The sequence below is a fragment of the Larus michahellis genome, chromosome 2, assembly GCF_964199755.1.
Source record: "Larus michahellis chromosome 2, bLarMic1.1, whole genome shotgun sequence".
In the NCBI taxonomy this organism is placed as follows: Eukaryota; Metazoa; Chordata; class Aves; order Charadriiformes; family Laridae; genus Larus; species Larus michahellis.
In genome coordinates this window covers 105,048,029-105,065,803 of record NC_133897.1, presented here as the reverse complement: position 1 = coordinate 105,065,803, position 17,775 = coordinate 105,048,029, and the positions used below count along the sequence as shown (strand labels likewise).

The 17,775-nt window shown below is 35.7% G+C and overlaps 1 protein-coding gene across 10 annotated transcripts in view; it reads left to right on the top strand.

Annotated features, from left to right (window-relative positions):
• The window catches only part of ZNF236 (zinc finger protein 236), an 82,914-nt gene that overhangs the window by 47,871 nt on the left and 17,268 nt on the right, over positions 1-17,775 (top strand). For 7 of the 10 annotated variants that reach the window (XR_012585688.1, XM_074576507.1, XM_074576503.1 and 4 more), the window contains exons 17-28: positions 4,854-5,005; positions 6,146-6,252; positions 6,347-6,498; positions 6,614-6,826; positions 7,313-7,592; positions 8,052-8,155; positions 9,800-10,165; positions 11,733-11,878; positions 13,151-13,394; positions 13,848-14,027; positions 15,313-15,465; positions 16,746-16,936. Coding sequence is in view for 9 of the 10 variants with exons in the window: in XM_074576507.1 (XP_074432608.1) it covers positions 4,854-5,005; positions 6,146-6,252; positions 6,347-6,498; positions 6,614-6,826; positions 7,313-7,592; positions 8,052-8,155; positions 9,800-10,165; positions 11,733-11,878; positions 13,151-13,394; positions 13,848-14,027; positions 15,313-15,465; positions 16,746-16,936 (2,288 nt within the window). In the remaining variant the exon portion in view is untranslated. The remainder of the gene's footprint in view (positions 1-4,853; positions 5,006-6,145; positions 6,253-6,346; positions 6,499-6,613; positions 6,827-7,312; positions 7,593-8,051; positions 8,156-9,799; positions 10,166-11,732; positions 11,879-13,150; positions 13,395-13,847; positions 14,028-15,312; positions 15,466-16,745; positions 16,937-17,775) is intronic. The other 3 variants (XM_074576504.1, XM_074576509.1, XM_074576506.1) reach the window with 3 other exon arrangements.

Sequence of the window (17,775 nt, the reverse complement as noted above, 5' to 3'; positions counted from 1 at the left end):
CTTTACAGTATAGCTGTGAAAGCATTTCAAAAGTGGGCGCCCACAGTCAAAGTAACTGCAATGCAGAGAACTTGCAAAACCTTCTCCTTGAATTACTTTTTTGAAACTGTATTTGGTAGAATATTTTGAATACTTAAATAGAATTTGCTTTTATGAGCTGATGTTTAGTCATTACAGTATGGGGTTTATAGTCAGGCGTTTCATATTCTTTCCTTGATTGTGTTTTGAAATTGCTATGGCAGTAGGCAGTTTACACAACTTTTTCCCTAAATATATGTGCTCATAACCTGAGATGATCAGAAACACGGTCTAAGATTTGACTGAGTAGCTGTTGGTATTCATTATGGAAAAAGACAGTGCAAAATATAATCATGTAAAAATCATATTTTCACCTAGTCACAGCAGTTTCCTTTTGTATTTTATAAAGCTACGTAAGTAACAGCTTCAGAGATTATAAACATTTGGAAACTTTTTTTTTATCTTGCGTACATGATAGTGAGAAATATATATATATGTAAGGCTTATGTAGCCTGCAGAGACTGAAGAAATGACTGTGTTCCTTTGCTTTTCACTGCTGGATTTCTTGAGTTGTTGCTTGATACGAAGCTACTGGTGGGTTTTTTTAGACTTCTGGCGGGGCAGGGAAGGGGAATATGTTCAAGGGGTTTTCATTTGTTTCGGTTGGGAAGCATACTTCATTGGCTGACCAGTTGATCTCTTCCTCCTTGTTTCTGACTCCAGCATGTAACATGTAACCATGTAAACAACTGGTAACCAGTAACCACGTAAATGACTGCTAAGTTGCATGACACTGTGAAGAAATAGTATAATTTGTTGCTGATTTTAATTCCTTAGGTTGTGCTGCTTTGTATGTAATTGAAAAAAACCCTTAGTCTCCACCTCTATTAAACAAGACTGAACCAGGTCCTGTTAAAACCCTATGTGTTATTTTCATTAGTTACCTTTTACAGTTTTCCAAATGAATGAAAAGAGACTACAGAAAAGAAGTGCAACCTTTCACTCTGTGTTACTCTCCAGTGGTGGTGGTTTTTGTTTGGATTTTTACATCTCCTTTGAATTTGAAAATCCAATACATAAACCTTGTTTATTTCTCTTCTGTAGACTTCAGTTTCTATATACGTATATCTTCTCCATTAAACAAATATTGAATACTGAATGACTTCTTGGGGAGGGGGGAGATGGGAGACTCTTCTAGATCTTACAAAAAAATTCTTTCGTCATCAGAAATCTAAGCTGATCATCGGTACATTACAAAATTGGTACAGAGAATCAGAACATTTGTGGTGTGGGGTTTTTTAAGTCTCATTTGTATAAGATGTCTCCTATTCTACTTGGAATCTCATCCACAGATTCACAACTCTTTGAAGTTTCCTTGAAGATCCTGGAGCCCTTCAAAATTTTTGAATTTCAGGTAGGTAAGCATTTGCGCGGATGCATGCGTTAAATTGGTCGACCCTCTCCCTATGTCTGCATCTGTGCTTCATGCTCCTAATTTCTTTTTCCTATGAGCTAGGCAGAATGTTCAAGCTTAAAACACTATGTCTTTTTTATCCTTGATATTTATAGGGTGTATTCTTGTTAAAATAGTTTAGCTTAGTGTTTATTAATAAAACAACGTAGGAGTTTTAAAAAATCTTCAGTAGACTTTTTGATTTTTCTTTTTCCTTTTTTAAGAAAAAAATAAAATCTTTGCATTTCAGACAGATGAGGCTGATCTCTAGGTCTGCACAGACCTGTCAGAACTTTGTTTATTCTTTCAGGTTTGTAATACTTTTACAGAATTTCTGGTTTGTTCAGATAGATTTTTCTTCTTTATGTGTTCAGACTTGTAAAGCGGCGCAGATCTTGTGAGGGTGCCGCTGTATCATAATCTGTTATTCTTTTGAGGTAGATTTGAAGACTGAGAAAAAGGACTTCTGTGTGCTTTGTAGCTTACATAGTCAGGCGTCTTCATTTGAAGACTTTTTAGTGAGGTCAGAACAACCAAGTGGATCTTTTATCAGAAAATGGCTTTGGGTTATTGAATATCATCTGTCACCAAATGTGTTTTCATATAGATTATGTCACCTTTTCTTTCTTTAAAGTCTCCCTGTAAGCATGGTTGAATGTTAATAATTCAATTAGTGATGATAGGAGAGTGATCTTGAAAAACTACGAGAAGTCCAAATCCAATATTCTGTAGCCCATACAAATATACCCTTGCCACCAGACTGCCGTTTTGCTTTCCTAAGAAGTTGATCTCCAACCTCAGGACTTGGAATTATGATTCTTTCAGTAACTAATTACACATTGATTCCAGTCCATACTGTTCAGCTGGTTCCAAAAGTTGCCTAGGAAGCAAACCTGCAGAACATTTAATTGCTAGTCAGTGACCCCCACTGAGATGCACGTGTGCATGTAGATGTGTTCGTAATGTTAGAATTCACATGATCTGTCAGTAAAGACTTCAAGATTTGTGTAAACTAAAATACTGTGTTTGCTATGAGCTATCATACTGCTGTTTTCTCATTCTCATGTGCAAGATGTATCTTTCCACTAGTAAACTGATTTGCAGAGTATTCTATTTCTCAGTATCTTTTGTTAATGTAGAAGAGAATAGGTTGGGTGATATCCTAAAGCCAAGCAAAAACAAGCGATGCAAATGATTACTTGTACTGAAATAACACAAAATCCAATTCCAAGTTTAGAGGACTTTGTAGTGAAAGACTCCCCTTATTATACATAGCTTAAGATGCTTTGTGTTCTTTGAAGATTAAGCAAAAGCTTCTGGGAAGCAATATATAACTGTGGAAACAGGAGCAGAAAATTAAGGTTCTGAAATTTATTTCTGTGTCTGTCTCAGACTTAACATCTGGTTTTTGGTGTTTGATATGTTGGTGGTTTTTTTAATGTTGGTCTGTAGAAATAGTATGGTGGTAGCAAATGCCTTAAGGATGCTCAAAACTGTCAATCTTTTTAAAATTTTGAGTAGAAATGGACCTTCATACTAGGTATTGAGCAAAATGGGGATGCATCATATATATATTCTTGTTACAGCGTTGATTTGTATTTATTCCAGAACTACTTTCAGAGGTAGTAATTCTTCCTTCAATTTGTCCCAAAATACCTCTAACTTCACAACTTGACTTCTGGAGCAGGTTGTTGCGTGATCGTGGGAAATTTTTCAGGACGTCAGTAATTGCTTTTATTAAAATAGTGTGAGGTGAAACAGGCCATGATATAGTAACTTCTTTTTTCCTTCTTCGCCAGTAAAAATTACTTACTGATTAGAAAAAGTTTCGTTTTTTTTAGGTAGCTGTTTCTTTGTACATTTAGTAGTTACATCCTTTTTTTTTATGTAGGAAGTGACATCGCTTTTGCTTCAGTTTCTTGAGGCTTGTTTTTTTGTATTCTCATCAAGTGTAGTGGGAATACCATTTTTCCATAAAGGTGCTTTTAAAATGTACTTGAAAACAGAAATTAGCAACCCTCTTATCACTGTGAAACTTTGCGTCACTGCTCTTCTTCAGGCTACTTTTTTATTTTGTCATTTCACCAAGAGTAGTAATTGAGGTGTGATGTTCATTCAGCATGTTGAATCTTTTTTTTTCTTGTAACCTTGGTAGCTCTAGGAGAGAAAATAACGTACAAGTTGCAGCATTAGGTTTGGTGATAAGTTACAACCTGACTAATAATGCTTTCAAGATTTGTTTACGTTTATTAGTTTTCATTCTATGGTAGGTTTTTTTTTCCTATGTTGATAATAGTGTTCTTCTGCTGTGAAAAGTGTCTTTTGGGAAAATTTCTACTTAAACTTAACACATCCCAGTTTTTGATATACTGTAATTCAAAACATTCTTTAAGCGTTGCTTTTTGGCCTTTGATGCTGTGATCATCTGATGTGGGTTTGTTTCCACCCTGTTTTCATAATCTTCACCCTTTTTGTCTGCTAAAGGCAAACTGCACAGAAATACTAAAATTGCTGCCCTTACCTTAATTACTGATAGTTGTGGTTTCATTTTTTTTCCACATAACATCAATTTTTTTAAATATTAGAAGTATTAGGGCCTAGAGGGCTTGATAAAAGGTTATCTCTAATAGCATTACAAAACCCTGCAGTCTGAGCTATACTTCCCTGGCTCTGAATCATTGATACTATCATTCCGTTCATTCGTTTAGAAAAAGAGGTGATTAAGATCTGATCTTTCAGAAGAAAAAAAAAAAAAAAATAAAATTTTCAGTCTTTATACTGGAAATGTGAATAAAAATATGTTTATTTTTTACTTTGCAGTTTGCCTTTGAGAGGCTCTACTTTACTATTATCTAAAGAGTGGGAATATGTGGAGGAGATCCAAAGTAGGAGAAAATGGGGTTACTTTATCAGAAACTGGAGTTCTCCTATTGGGTCATCTCCTCCACTCACCCGCCATCCTCCCCACTGAGCTTTGCATCCTTGTGATCGGCTTCCAGTGTAGTTAAGGGAGCGTGGTACCAACGTGGATAAAGGGAGATGGGTCAACCTGTTTGACACATGCATGCTTACATACAAGAAATTCAAAATTTCAATGGCTCTAAGGTAATTGTGGCACCCTGAAGAAACTTCAAACAGTGTTTTTCTGTGGAGGAGATTTTCCAATAGAATTCCAGCTAATGGTAAGTAACCCTGTTATGCATATTATGTAGATGCCAGAAACATTTGCACATTTTGCCAGTCAACAGTGAAGAGTATAAAATGAGTATTACTAAATAGTAATACTAGCTATCTTTTGAAGGTAGTCTTCAATAAAGTGTGGTGTAACTCAAAGTCCAATGCGGTGTATTTTCTGGGTTTGTGATTGTTTAATTTCTGGCAGGTTTTACAGTGAATGACAGCTACAATCAACAGGCTCAATTTCCAGCTGTACAGCAGCTGCAGGATTCAAGCACACTTGAATCTCAGGCTCTTTCAACAAGTTACCATCCACCAGCCCTTCTCCAGGTTCCAAATACAGACACTATTAATGTAGTAAGTATTGCTGGAAGGCAGAATCCATTGTTTGTGTTCAGTGATGAGTTTCTTTGAGCTCTTTCATTGGTGATGAAGTAAACTGAGAAGTCAGAAAAGTTTCATGATTTCTTTTCTAGATTTCCAGTTGTTAATCATAAGCAAATAAAAGGGTGGGGCGGGAGGATAAGCGACTTGGCTACATGTTTCTAAAAAAGAGATGTACCTTTGATGCCCTAGGCTTAAAAAAGGACTAATGCCATAAAGTTGGGTCATAAGTCTAAAGCTAAGGAACGGACCTAATGTTATGAAATAATTTTATATTTTTGCACTATATTCTGTCCTAATTCTTTAATACCTATGGATATCAATACGATCAAGTAGTAAAAACAACATTAGGAACTTGTAGTGATCCTTCATGGATCTTGCATATTGCAGTGTCTGATGTTCTTTTTGGGTTCTCATCTGGTTGAATTTGTAAAAGAGTTTAATAACTAAAAATACAGTTTAAATATAACTCTTTGTGATGGTAGGCATGAAGACCATCTGTAGTAACGTGTTTACCATGATGACCTGCATGAATTATTGTCCCTTCATGCTTGTTTTGCAAAGGGCAAATGTTGGTCAGAGAACTGAGGTGGTTTTAAGATCTGTAAGAGTATGAGTAATTTTAGCATACAGGCTTTGGAGTTTTCTCTTCAAACTTTGCAACATGCTGTCATTCTTGAGAATTATTCTGTGGTGGTTTTTGCTTAGAGGAAAAACCTATTCAAAAACTAGTGAAGCTTGTCACCGCTGCTGTGCATTTTGCCACTCAGTGTGAGGCTCATACTTTTTTAAATGGTTTGTTTAGTGTTAAATTTAATTCCTCAAACCAGGAAAAATCTACAAGACTTTTTTTGTAGCCACATTTTTGTCTAATTGACACGGAGGTGTAAGTGCACCACGTTGTCTGTTTATTCCAGTTCAGTAGGTGCACGTTTTGCTGCTTTTCTTCTCACTATGAAAGAGTGAGCTATGATATTGCACTCAATTTCTTGTCAAAAATTTAGGAAAGCATCATTTTGATTACTTGTGTTGACTGTAAATGCTATAATTTTTTGTTGCATATTTGTATGACTTTATTTCAGTATTGTTATTTAAATTCACTTTGATTTCTAGACTACTCGTTTGATACAAGATCAATCATCGCAAGAAGAACTTGAATTGCATGCCCAACGGCCTCATTTTCTTGAGGATAGTGAAGATCAAAGCAGGCGTTCATATAGGTGTGTTATAGCTTTAGGTTCCGTCACAGAGTTTCCTGAATGTTTTATGGCTAGTAATTGTATGCAACTAATGAAAACAATTTTCTTCTAATAGATGTGAGTATTGCAACAAGGGTTTTAAGAAATCCAGCCACTTGAAACAACACGTACGATCACATACCGGTGAGAAACCTTATAAATGCCAACTCTGTGGCCGTGGCTTTGTTTCCTCAGGAGTTCTTAAGTCACATGAGAAGACTCATACAGGTAACAGAGTATACCGGCTCTATATTAGCTTAACTCACGTTTGGGTTTTATAAATGTCCTGTATAAGTAAACTTAAACAAATGGCATGCTACTTCTTTGTTTCTGTTACTTTAAGGAGTTAAAGCATTCAGCTGTAGCATTTGCAATACCTCCTTCACAACTAATGGCAGCCTTACCAGGCACATGGCAACTCACATGAGCATGAAGCCTTACAAGTGCCCATTCTGTGATGAAAGCTTTCGAACAACTGTTCACTGCAAAAAACATATGAAAAAACATCAGGCAGTCTCCTCAGCTGTAGCAGCAGCTACAGAAACAGGAGGGGGAGGTAAATTATTTCATTTTTACTCTTACAGTCCTTACTACATAACAAGTACAAATGTTTCAGTGGATTACATGAATGCTGTAGCAGTAATGTTATAAATTAGCCTTCCAGCATGGATAATGTCCAGAGCCACTGAAATTGCTCTGTTATCTAAATTGTTTAAAGAAATCAGTTTCCCGGAGTCTGTCCAGTGTATTCAAGGTATTGTATGTTACACAATTATTACAGTTATTTTAGTGTGTCACTAAAGTAGAACACTTTTTGTCCTAAATTACTCGTACCTGTATTTAATTATTGTAAAAATAAGAATTATAAATCCATCTTTATTTCAAAGAAATACAGACATAAGTAGTTAGACCTCTAAAAGAGATTTAAGTCTAAGCACGTAATGTGTTGGCCATGTGTTTAATAATAAACCCTTCTATTTTTATAATTTCAGCTGATAGATTAAACTAAACAGACGTGTTTGGTTTGTTTTTTTTTAAACAGTTGCATGCATTGAAGATGATGACGAAAACTCTGAAAGAACTTCCAGAAAATCTCGTCCTGGTGTCATAACTTTTACAGAAGAAGAAACAGCAGAACTGGCAAAGATTAGACCTCGAGAAAGTGCTACTGTCTCGGAAAAAGTTCTTGTCCAGTCTGCTGCAGAGAAAGACAGAATTAGTGAGATAAAAGATAAGCAAGCAGAACTGGAAGCAGAGCCCAAATATGCCAACTGTTGTAGTTATTGCCCCAAAAGCTTTAAAAAACCTAGTGATTTAGTCAGGTAAGGAATGGAAAAGCTTTGCATATTTTCAGTTTTCTAAGTAGTTCACCAGAAACTTAGCAGTAACAGTTTCATAGAACTTCTTTATGCCTAAGCTGAAGTTTGACTCCTATTTACATACATTTTTCTTTTTCAGAGTGGTTTAAAAATATGTGTCAAAATGTTATATATTCTGAATATGACTAAACCAGCCTTTACAATGTAGTTATCTTCCTGCAGTATTAAAATGATTGTTATGAAGTTTTAGAATAAATTCTTTTCTTGCTGTAGGACTTGCATATAAAAACATAAAAATCAGTTTGAAAATGGCAAATGCCTAAATCGTTGTCTTTACTAGTTCTGCTTAATGTAATGCTAATTATTCAATTAATTCTAAAATTAGTAAGATACAAAATAAATATTTCTACAAACTGATATAAAAGTAGAAATTCACGTATACTTGTATTCTGAAATTATTAGGCATGTTCGTATCCATACTGGAGAGAAGCCGTATAAGTGTGATGAATGTGGAAAGAGTTTCACTGTAAAATCCACTCTAGATTGTCATGTTAAAACGCACACAGGTCAGTAAGATTTTGAATGTCTTTGTTTAGAAACTGTTTACTTTCTTGACAGGCTGTTTTAACTACACATTTTGCAAGGAACGGTATGTTTCCCTATGATCTGGGAAATGGCATTAATGGCAGCGCTCGGTGAAATTTGGTACTTACTGCATCATCAGCTAAATCTTACGGTATTTTTGAGTCAACCATATTATTACAGCCTTCTGTATATAGTGGGCTTATAAAGCAGTCATAGTCTTAGCTCATGGAAAAACTATGTATGTATAATATTTTAATTTCAAATTTGCTTTAGCATTGCAATGCTAAATGATTTTCCTGAGCAAGAGGGTGGAGTTGTGTTTTATAAATCTCCATTTTTTTTAAAATCTCCATATAAATTTTATAAATCTCTGAATGGACAGGTTTTTATAAAATTAAGTTAAAGAAAAAATTATAAATGTTAATATTTTTGCTGCTAAGTAATTTCTAAAACTGGCTACAGTTTTGTGAAGGTGCATTATAAGCTTTTTTCCAAAAATGAAAAAAAAAGATGGAAAGCTTTTATTGCTGTAATATAGAATTATTTTGTTCATGGAAGCTCCTTTTATACTTCAGTGTATTTGTTGTTTCTACTATTGTTTAATAAGAAATACTGCCCTTGTGTGTTAGGCCAGATCTCTGTAGATTAGTATCTTCTCAGGCCGTAGCAGATGCTAGGGGTAATGAAAAGAGCAAAGCAGGGATTTGATTACGTTCGTCCAGGTTGAAGCAGTTTCTAGTTCCGTGTCCCACAGCTTGCAGATTGTATCTTTTTGCTCACTGCCTTTAATGGAATATTTTATCCAATTGTTTTCTGAACCCTGAAAAACTGGGTAAAAACAAATGGTCTTCAGTACATCCAGTAGTAATAAGTTCCTGGATTCAAATTTGGTTTTCAGTGTGCCATGTGATGATTTTGTTCCAGAGACCACTAGTTCTTTCGTTTGAGAAATAATGAGAAATTGTTCCCAGTTTTTCTTTATTCCAAGCTTTTCATGATTTTACAGACTTTTTAATAATATAAAACAGAGCTTTGTAAATGCTTATTGTAATATCCTTAACAGATTTTTCCAACCTGTTTTTCATCCTCTCTTCCACATCATGTATATTACAATTTTGACTAGCTTGGGTCCTTGCTCAGGTGCTTAAAGAACTCCCTTGCTGACTTCCAGCCTTGTGAAAATTGTCCATCTAATCTTACCTTGTGTTTTAGACTTATAACTATTTTTCTTTAATTCGTGAAAGGACTCTGTCCTTTCATCCTATGACAGCAGTTTTTCTAAGATCCTTTCATATAAAACCAGTGTAAAACTCCAAAAAATCCAGTTACTGTCTTGTCAGTGAAAATCTGGTCTCCTTCAAAGAGCTCTCAGATTTGTGAAGTGTAATTTTCACTTCACATCAACTTTTCCCTATTATAACTCATTTGATCTTATGGGGTGTTTTTTCCATTTTCTTTTATAATTGGTCCAGCTTGTGTTGGATATCCATGAAGTTTAACTGGTGTGCAGTTTCCACATTTGAGCCTGGATCCCTTGAGCCTGGATTTTTTTTAAATTGTTCGTTCAGTGCTATTGATTTGTAGAGGTTTTATCACTTATCTTTCTGTTTTTGAAACTTTTCCAGGCCAGAAGCTCTTCAGTTGTCATGTATGCAGTAATTCCTTTTCTACAAAAGGAAGTCTAAAAGTCCACATGCGCCTACATACAGGAGCAAAGCCCTTTAAATGTCCACACTGTGATCTACGGTTTCGTACTTCAGGGCGCAGAAAAACCCACATACAGTGTCATTATAAACCAGAGACGAAGAAAGTTAGGAAGCCTGTTGCCCGTACTTCATCTGAAGGACTCCAGCCAGTCAGTCTTCTTAATTCATCCTCAACAGACCCTAATGTTTTCATCATGAATAACTCTGTTTTGACGAATCAGTTCGATCAAAATATACTTCAACAAGGACTTGTGGGCCAGGCTATCCTGCCTGCTTCAGTGTCAGGTAAAAATGGATGACTTTTTGGTGGTGGTGTTGAGATCAGGTAGTGAGCTTTGCTTTCTATTAGAGTTCAGAAAATCATGCTAAACACTACTTCCAAACAGGTAAGGGTTGTACTGATTCCTTGAGTTGATGCACAGTGGTGGCATAAATAGAAATTTATTTATTTAAGAATGAAAGGGAAAATGTATGCAGTTCACCTAAATCTCTTCAGTTCTACTGTGGTGTTATACTGAAGAAAGGAAGAAAATACAGAAAACAAGTAGTCAGAATACTTGTATTCTTTTTGGTAATACTCTGTTGCCTTTTCTTAAAAAGGAGAGAAGCAATACAGTTATTCTGTAAGATTTCCATTCCAGGGATGGAAATTGTTTGTGTAAGTGCTAGCTGGCCTCAGGTAAAGTTGGGACAGGGACAGCTCTAAGAGTAGAGTAGTGTTCAGGTGTCTGGAAATGTTCCCTAGTACTTTTAAATTTACTACTCAAGTTGTGGGTCTTGGTCTGTCTATCTGTCACTTATGAAAGTGAGACTTTGATCCTTCTGTGCTGCTTTGGCACTTTTTTTCAGTACACGTCTGTGATTTTGAAGGTATGCCCACAAATTCACAGTAATGTTTCAGTCTCATATTTAGCCGTAGCCATTCCAGTTTATCTGATTTGACCTAAACTGTTGTCCAAAACCAAAAAACTGTTGGTTTTCAGAAGATACTGGTAAATGGCGTTTGACAGGCACAGTTAGTGATAAATTGTGATTAAAAACTGTCTGGTGTTTGCTTGGATTTTTGAGTGAACAGAATAAGGAGGAGTCTTTAGCATGTTCAGACGTCCTAGAAAGAGGCAGGAGGGGTTTTGCACAGAGTAGGTATTTCTTGGATGCATTGTAAAGCAGATTTATTATACTAAGGGATTTTGGAGAGGGAAAGATAGATGGTTTTGAAGCATCAGCCAAAGGAGACTGGTTGATCGTACTGAAGGTGTTTGGAGAAGGTGGTATGTTAAACACAAGGTGACTTCTTCCTTACGTTCTCTCAGGACCTTTTGTAGAGGTGGTCTATTCAGCTTTTGAAATCAGGAGCTTTCTCAGTTCTAAAGATTTCAGATTTTAAATGCGAACATGCCTTTATTTCCATCCACGTGAGTACGTGGGTTGAGCTTTGATACCTTCTTAAACAATGTTTGTGCTGTGCAAAATTGTGGCAGTAGCTTTCATGTGTACATTCAGAGTCAGAATGTACATATCATGTGTGAGTGCTTCTTCTATTCAGGTACAGCACACTTCCCAAGGAAACTTACACCAAACTTCTCCAGGTTTCAGAGCTACTCTGGAGTGGTTCTTGTTTTGTAAAATGCTAGCTAGGGCTAAATCATAACAATCCTTAAATTACATAGAATTTATGGCAAATAGGCAATATTTGATAGGCAATCATCTACTTCAGATTATTTTTCTTGGCATAAATAAATGTGTGTGTATAGCTTTTTTTATTGATTTAATTTGTGAAAATAAATAAGCTAAAAGAGGCAGTCAGTAATGATAAAGAAAAACATTGTAATATAACTGTTTTCTTTGGTAGCTGGAGGTGACTTAACTGTGTCCTTGACAGATGGTAGCTTGGCCACTCTTGAAGGAATACAGTTACAACTTGCTGCTAATCTGGTTGGACAAAATGTTCAAATTTCTGGAATAGATGCCACCAGTATTAACAACATAACATTACAGGTGGGTTGCTCACAGTTTCTTGCTTTTAATTTTATAGAGTCACTTTGAGTGCTAAAGGAGGTTTAATGAGCGTTTGTACTTCTGGAAGAGTTCCCTTGAGTGGAATAAGGCAAACAGCAATACCACGCTGTATCAGTTGTACCATATTAGAAGACTTAGACAATAGCTGCACAGTGGTGTTTTCTTTCTGTTCTGGTTTCTTTCAGTTTTTCAGGCTTTTTTTACACCTCAGGGATTTTGGCAGATTGCTTTAAAATCTGTAATTTTTTTTTAATTGCATTTTGTCTTCTCACTCTGAAAGCATTTTAGGCTAGAGCTCCCTGCCCTCTCCCTCAAAAGAAACCCCCCCCACAGAAACAAACCAACCAAAATTATTGCATAGAATGTTCCTTTTCCTTACCATAAGATGCCTGTGTTATTTGTCAAGTTTTTAATAGTTGGCTTCACAACTTCAATTCCCATTGAGCTTGTAAAATGAACAGAAAAAGGTGAGATAATTTTAAATATGAATTTTTAAATGTAGTTATGTGAAAGAATGATTTTGATGAACCAGATGGACTAGTGTTTGACCAGTTTCACAGAGTCATTGAGGTTGGAGGAGATCTCTGGAGGTCACCAGGTCCAATCCCAAGGTCAGGGAAGGGTCCTCTTCAGAGTTGCATTGTGTTGCTCAGAGTCTGTCTACTCAAGAACTTTTTAGCATAAACCAAAGTATTTCAGTTTTTTTATCCCAATTGCCAAGCACTCATCCCTGAAGAGTAGAATATCTGTTTTTAACTATGGAGAACAGATGTTTGACTGTGAACTGGGACCTTAATGAGCCCTAGGAGCTGAAAAAACAGATAATTTCTGATACCTGTCTTCTCTCTGCTCCGTGCCTTTTCACTTTCAAAGACCTGAAGACAGTGATAAGTGTTATGTGCAACACTTAAGACAGTGTGGAATGCCAGCATTGTGGGTACCTGGTGCCCAGCATGCTTATACATGATTATCTTGACTTCCGAAACGTTTTGCTGAGGGAAGAATCTACAGCTGAAGCTGAACAGACTGTTTACATAGTGACTTTGGAGACTGGCTGTATACAGACACTTAAAAAGTAAATTTAAGTTTAAAATGTTTAATTGTTAAAGTTTAAATATTACATACATTCTATAAAATATTATTTAATATTATATATACTCTATATTCAACCCTTTGAATTCTGGATTTATTTTAAGACTTAACCTATATTTAACAACTTCAAATTGATCACATTGAAAACTTGCTTTTCAGATTGATCCAAGTATTCTACAGCAGACGTTACAGCAGAGTAATTTACTTGCTCAGCAGCTAACTGGAGATCCCAGTATGGCTCCACAGAATCCCTCCCTACAGGCAACAGAAAACGCAGTGCCAGCTAATGTGGTTATCCAGCCTATATCAGGCCTGTCTTTGCAGCCCACAGTAACATCTTCTGCTAACATGACAATAGGGTCCCTGTCTGAGCAAGAGCCTGTGCTGACAACCACCTCTAGTGGTAAGCAGTGTCAATAGTTTTATTGTGCTTTGAATTTCTTGGTTTTAATTATGGTATTACCCACAGTGAGAAAATCCACTCCCCACACACCAAATACCTCATTTAATAAAATAAGCATACGGTTCTTGGATGAGCATCTTCAGCAAATTTTACAACTTTGTGTTACCATTTTTGAATACGATTTTCTCAGAAGGTGGACTGTATAATGAAATTATTGAAGAACACTTTTAGTCTCTAGAAACATATAAAATCTTTGTTCTGATGGATCTTAACCTGCATAGGAATAAACTGGATATGAAAACAATTTATTCTTAGAGTACAAGTTCTAGCATCTTACTGTGGCTACATGTATTGTAGTAATTTAGAAAATAATAAATTACTTTTAAAAGCTGTATTTATTATAAAGAAAGGGTCTTCATGGAAGTTTGTTTTGTTCTACCCACTTACATTTAGGTGCACAGGACATTTCTCAAGTCATGACTTCACAGGGTATGGTATCATCTTCAAATGGACAACATGAGATAACGTTGACCATAAATAATTCCAGTTTGAGTCAAGTTCTAGCTCATGCTTCAGGTTCTACTACTACAAGTTCATCAGGAAGTCCTCAAGAAATCACTCTTACAATATCTGGTTGGTATTTCTAGTGATCCTTAATGGTACCAGATCTCCATTTTATAAGGTTACATTTGAGGATATTTTCACTGTCCACAGCTTTCCCATGGTATACTTCTTTATATTCATCAGCATTAAAAGATATTCCCCAAATTTGCTTTTGAAAACCAAACACATCTGCTTGGAGGATGTGTGTTAGATTGGTTCTCTATTTTATTCATAGCCTTGAGTCAACAGACTCAAGTGTCTCGGTGGTCTTGGTTTGTCTTGGTGGCAAAGCTTGTATAACCAGTTCTTATTTCCTTGCTGTGCCTTACCTGGGGTAGTGCAACTCCTGGGTAATACTGAGGCTGGAATAAGTAGGGCAGGCATTGGGGATGAGCTTATTTAATCTAGTTTTCTCTAAATGCCTGTGGAACCATGTTCTAATAGATGTTCTGATCATTCTTTGAGGTGTACTTACTGTTCTGTCTTTGTAATATGTAGTTAATACTTCAGGTCTCTTTGAATAAATTTAGACCGACTTTCTTACCGCCTCTATGAGAGTGATTGTATATGCACTATAAATACCTTTCTGTTTCCACCAAAGTCGGTTTGGATTTTGTATTACAGCATTTCTTTAATAGATCCAGTATAATATTTAGTGCTTTTCTCCTTTTCCTTCCTTTTTTAAAAAAAAAAAAAATCTCTCTTCCTTTTTTCTCTTTTGTCTTTGCTTTCTGTAACATGTTTAGTGTTTTTAAGTGTCGTGACAATAATGCCTATGTTAAGGTGTCACGGTCGCCCACCTGTGTTTTTCTGCTTGTCAATGGATGTTCACTCATCTAAGGAAAATGGAGTATAGGTGTCCAACACCTGATAGAATCTGCTTTCAGCGTCTGCATGTTCTGTGCTTGTTTACTGTTCCACAAAACTGACATCATGTGAAGTGGTGTTTTTACGAAAGAGGGCAAGCTCAATGTAATTCATTATCCACATAGTAGATCCAAAAAAACCACATTTTAACCATTAGCCTTTAGTTTGCCAGATTTTATAGTTTACCTGGATAAGTAAGATCATTATTTGTCTAAATATTAGTAATTTAGTACTTCTCTGCATGTCAGTGTCTTGATACACATAAACACATCTGTATTAGAAACTTGTCAAACCTCTGCATAAAAATCTGCATGTGGAGAAATGCATTTTGTATTTTGGTTGTATTTCTGACTTTTATTATTTTATGATCACTTGTTTATAGTTCTAAGTACAGTAGCAGAATAATGTTGAGACTTTTCCAGTTATAACAGGACTAATTTCTATTCAGGCCAAGATCTTATTCAGCATAATTCTGGAAGCGGTGATCTGAATAATGGCTTAAGGCTGACGGCGCCAACCATCAACAGTCAGACTACAGGTGCTACGTTAACTATAAGCAATGACCAGCTTCTTTCTCAGGGCACTTCACTAAATGCTCCAGGTACACAGACAGTGATTTTACTAATTAAAAATAGTAGCATTTTGTTAAAAAATAAGTGTTAGACCAGGTGACTAAATCTGAAATGGTGTAACTTTGCGCTTTACGATTCATGAACTACATGGCTTTGTGTGTTTTCTCATTAGTTTTAAATTGTTATGCCAATTTAAATGCTCTCTGCTCCACATAGTAAGAAGAAAATGAAAACAAGACGACATACCTAAAATTAGTACTTTAAAAACAGTTACAGGAAGATCGAAGGACTATTTCTATAAATTGGAGGATGAAGAAATAATATCAAACTTGCTCTAGTATTCAAATTTTGAGATTTTAAATATATATATGAATTTCTACTTATGGATGTTTGTATATACACACAAATGCGTGCACATGTTTATGGTTGTTCATACTTCCAATCAGTGCCGCAGGTTGCATTGGTTGCAGCAGGTTGCACTAATACAGACTTATTAATGATATGTAAATAATTTTCTTCACTCTTACACATCCTTAAATTTTCTCTGTCTTCCTCTTCCTTTTGTGTGTCTCATAGCTTCCCTTAGTGCTCATATACATCTCTAAAGCAAATCTCCTTTAGTGTCATACTGGGCAAGGCCTACCCCAGAGTGTCCTGTAAGATCTGAAGGTTAAGGCATGCTCTTGTGTAATGAAATAGTAAAAACACAGTTGCATTGTCTTATCTTCTCAGGTTTGTGATGCTTGTCATAAACTCAGAGCTGTGAGGCCTCTAGTCATATGTTAGAGAATCTATAATAAACTATTATACAGATATTATAATCAAACTGTTATGAAATACCTATTAATAAACAGGCCTTTTTTGCTATTATGGATTATTGATCACATTGCAAGGACAGGCTGGGAGTATTGGGTTATGGAGTTACCAAATTTTGGTATTACTGCCGTGAGGCAAAGACTATTTCATTGAGAATTCTAAAAGTAGTCAGACTGTAGAAATGTGTAACCGGAGGCTGCTTTGGGTGTTGTCTTGGCAATGAGTCATCTCCTACACGCTGTGTTATAAAGTTATTGCTTTGCAGTATGATGTCCATCAAGCTACATTGACATGTAATTTTTCTAATTTTATCATCTGACTCTCTGAGATTTTTTGATACATGATTAGCTGTTTAACTGATTTATTTGCTTTCAAAATAGAAAGACCTCGCAAATGAGAAATAGGAATTATTAGGTTCACTTTAAGTAATGTTGTAGTTAAAAGTTTATGCATGTAACAGCTTTTCTTTTTTACTGTTTTGCATATATTCCAGAACTTAATACAACAGGTGGAACAAACCTTCCTTCAACAACACCCATATCTCAGTCGACAGTTTCTGCCCAGAATTTGGTAATGTCTTCATCAGGAGTTGGAGGAGATGGTAGTGTCACCTTGACGCTTGCTGACACTCAGGGAATGTTGTCAGGTGGTCTTGATGCAGTTACACTTAATATCACTTCACAGGTAAGAAATGCGTTTCTGAACTGACAGATAACCTAATGTTCCTCTATTACAGGGCAGGAATTGGAGATTCTTAGAAAGTAATTTTGTCCTGTAAATACATAGTACTTGAAAATTCATTTAACTTTCCTTTTTGCCAACAGTGCGTGCACATTGGCGTCTAGAAATGTAAACTAGTTAACCAGAAATACAGATAAATTTTGCATTTTTTTTCAGTGAACACATAGGATCTACTGTTTCAAACATTGATTGAGATCAGTTTTTAGTGATAACTAAACTCTGTACTTCCTCATCGCTATTCAATAATATAGCTTATTATTCCTAAGCTTTTTATTGTTTAACCTGGTAAACTTTTCCTCCTTGTGAACTTGAAGAGCAGTTGTGACAGTTCCTTTCATAGCAAATAACGGGATAGAATCTAAATTAAATTGACTGTTTTTAACAGGTAGCATTATAAGAAATTTTATAAGAATAGTGCTGTATGGCTATCATCTCCCCAGTGGCTTTAGCATTAGTTTCATTTTTAGCATAATTTAAGATGTTTGTGGTGTCATCAAGAGCCAAAAACATGTTGGCAAATGAACAGAGTGGGGAGAAAAAAAATAAAATCAATAAAAAAATATTAGAAGACTAGAAAATGAAAATTTAGGGTCACTGTGGTTGTCATTTCGGCATAGACTTGACATCTAAAGACTTGAGCTGTTTCACCTACTTTCTTGGCTTAACTAGGTTTAGACTGATATTTTTTTTACGTGCTTTTTGACCCGAATTAAAAAGTGTAAATGTATGTAAATGAAAGACTATTTGTCTAGCATATGGTGTGATTAAACCTGGTGAAGCAA